The 1,636-nt window shown below is 31.5% G+C and overlaps 1 protein-coding gene across 1 annotated transcript in view; it reads left to right on the top strand.

Moving 5' to 3' along the window:
- The first annotated feature begins 6 nt into the window (after positions 1 to 6).
- Positions 7 to 1,636, top strand: part of LOC106689295 (putative ankyrin repeat protein RF_0381) — an 8,009-nt gene continuing 6,379 nt past the window's right edge. Inside the window, exon 1 of the mRNA XM_067050897.1 lies at positions 7 to 374. Within this exon, the coding sequence (XP_066906998.1) occupies positions 15 to 374 (360 nt within the window). The 5' untranslated portion in view covers positions 7 to 14. The remainder of the gene's footprint in view (positions 375 to 1,636) is intronic.

Here is a 1,636-nt window from a genome sequence, read left to right on the forward strand (position 1 = left end):
ATGTGAGTGACAGTATGCTGCAATCTGGAATCAAGTTCGGCGCAGCTGCCTACAGTTTCAAACAGACCACTGGAACTCCAATGGAACTCACAAGTACTCAGGCTCTCCTTCTATCAATAATCAACAGTTTAGTTACCAGAAACGTGACAGCTTATTCTGTCCTGGCTGAATGCTCGCACCGCATCCAGCCATTGCGGTCCAAGCACCTTCGGCTCTGGCTGAAAGAAGACTTCACATTCCAGGACAAGGACATAAAAGATGCATTTGCCCAACTCGAAGCACTGGGAGCCATTGGAACACTAACATTACCCTCACATGTGTTGACAGTAATTTCCTCTCTCTCGGAAGTCTACGGGATCACCCTACGGTTAAAGGTTTTTTTTTTTTTAATTAGCATTTATTATTTACCTTAGAATTATAATTATTATTTTTATAACATTGATGTTATAATATCTATATCTATATCAATTGCCCCGTTTATGTGAGCTCTGTATACTGCTAGAGATGGGCAAGTGAATTGCAGGTGTGAGAATATTTAATTTTTGTTTATTAAAATTTAATGATATGTCTGATATAAGATGAGTTGAGATGTATTTAAGATTTAATTGTTTAATGGTTTATTTTTTGTTGTGCGTTCAACTTTTTTTTTCTCACATTACATTTCCTAAATATGGAAATCAGATGATGGTAGAAATGCCAACTGTATGAGACCCAATAATAGCCTTTAAAAAAGACTGGTTATTTACCAATATATTTTATATACACAGTCTGCAAAAGTATTGTTATTTTTTTTTAATTTATCAACTAACTTTCCAAATTCATCAATTTTCAGTAACTGAATTATATAGTATTTTAAAAAACATTGTAAGGCAGGCAAGATTTTATAATTAACATTTTTAGTGGATTTTTCCCACATGTCCCGTCCATCTAAACCTCCTTCCGTTCATGTCGTGCAATATTGATTGATCAGTCTCTACAAGCAGTCATTTTTTTTCTTTTCTTCTGCAACTTTTATTTATCTTTAGTTTTTCGGCAAAATTTTGTCTCTTTCATTATATCTATGGACATAATAATTTATAATTTGGTTATTGAAATTATTACTTTTCCCCGTTAATTAACCAAACAGTTGGCAATCATTATTTAGTCTCTTAACACTTAAGAGTGAACAGAATGTCTTCAGAATCTTCTGCTGTCAGATCTAAAATTTTATTTCCATCTAAATTCACATTAATAAATTTATTTTATTATGTTTCTTTTTCACAATAAAATTTTAATAAAACACAATTGAATCGTTAACAATCAAAACAGAATCTTGGGAGTCTGCTAAATTATATGTCATGAACGCCATCGGTTTCATAACATTTTTATTTTATAATTAAATTCTATTTGTATTTGGATCTTTTAAATGTTTTAACCATTGATGTGCTTTGTATTCTGTTATTCGTATATATTTTTTTCCTTAATAGGTGTGATTGAATGTATTCAATCCAGTTTTATATATACAATGTAGTTTTCCAAACTATAAATATTGTTGATAATTTTTATTCGCTTTGGACCAGAGTAGGGCCTTCGTATGTTATTGGTATGTCTCGCTCACTATGAGTCTGAGGTAAGAAGCCTCATACTAAAATATATA

This window comes from Halyomorpha halys, unplaced genomic scaffold, assembly GCF_000696795.3.
Source record: "Halyomorpha halys isolate HHAL.00 unplaced genomic scaffold, Hhal_1.1 Scaffold1323.1, whole genome shotgun sequence".
NCBI lineage: Eukaryota > Metazoa > Arthropoda > Insecta > Hemiptera > Pentatomidae > Halyomorpha > Halyomorpha halys.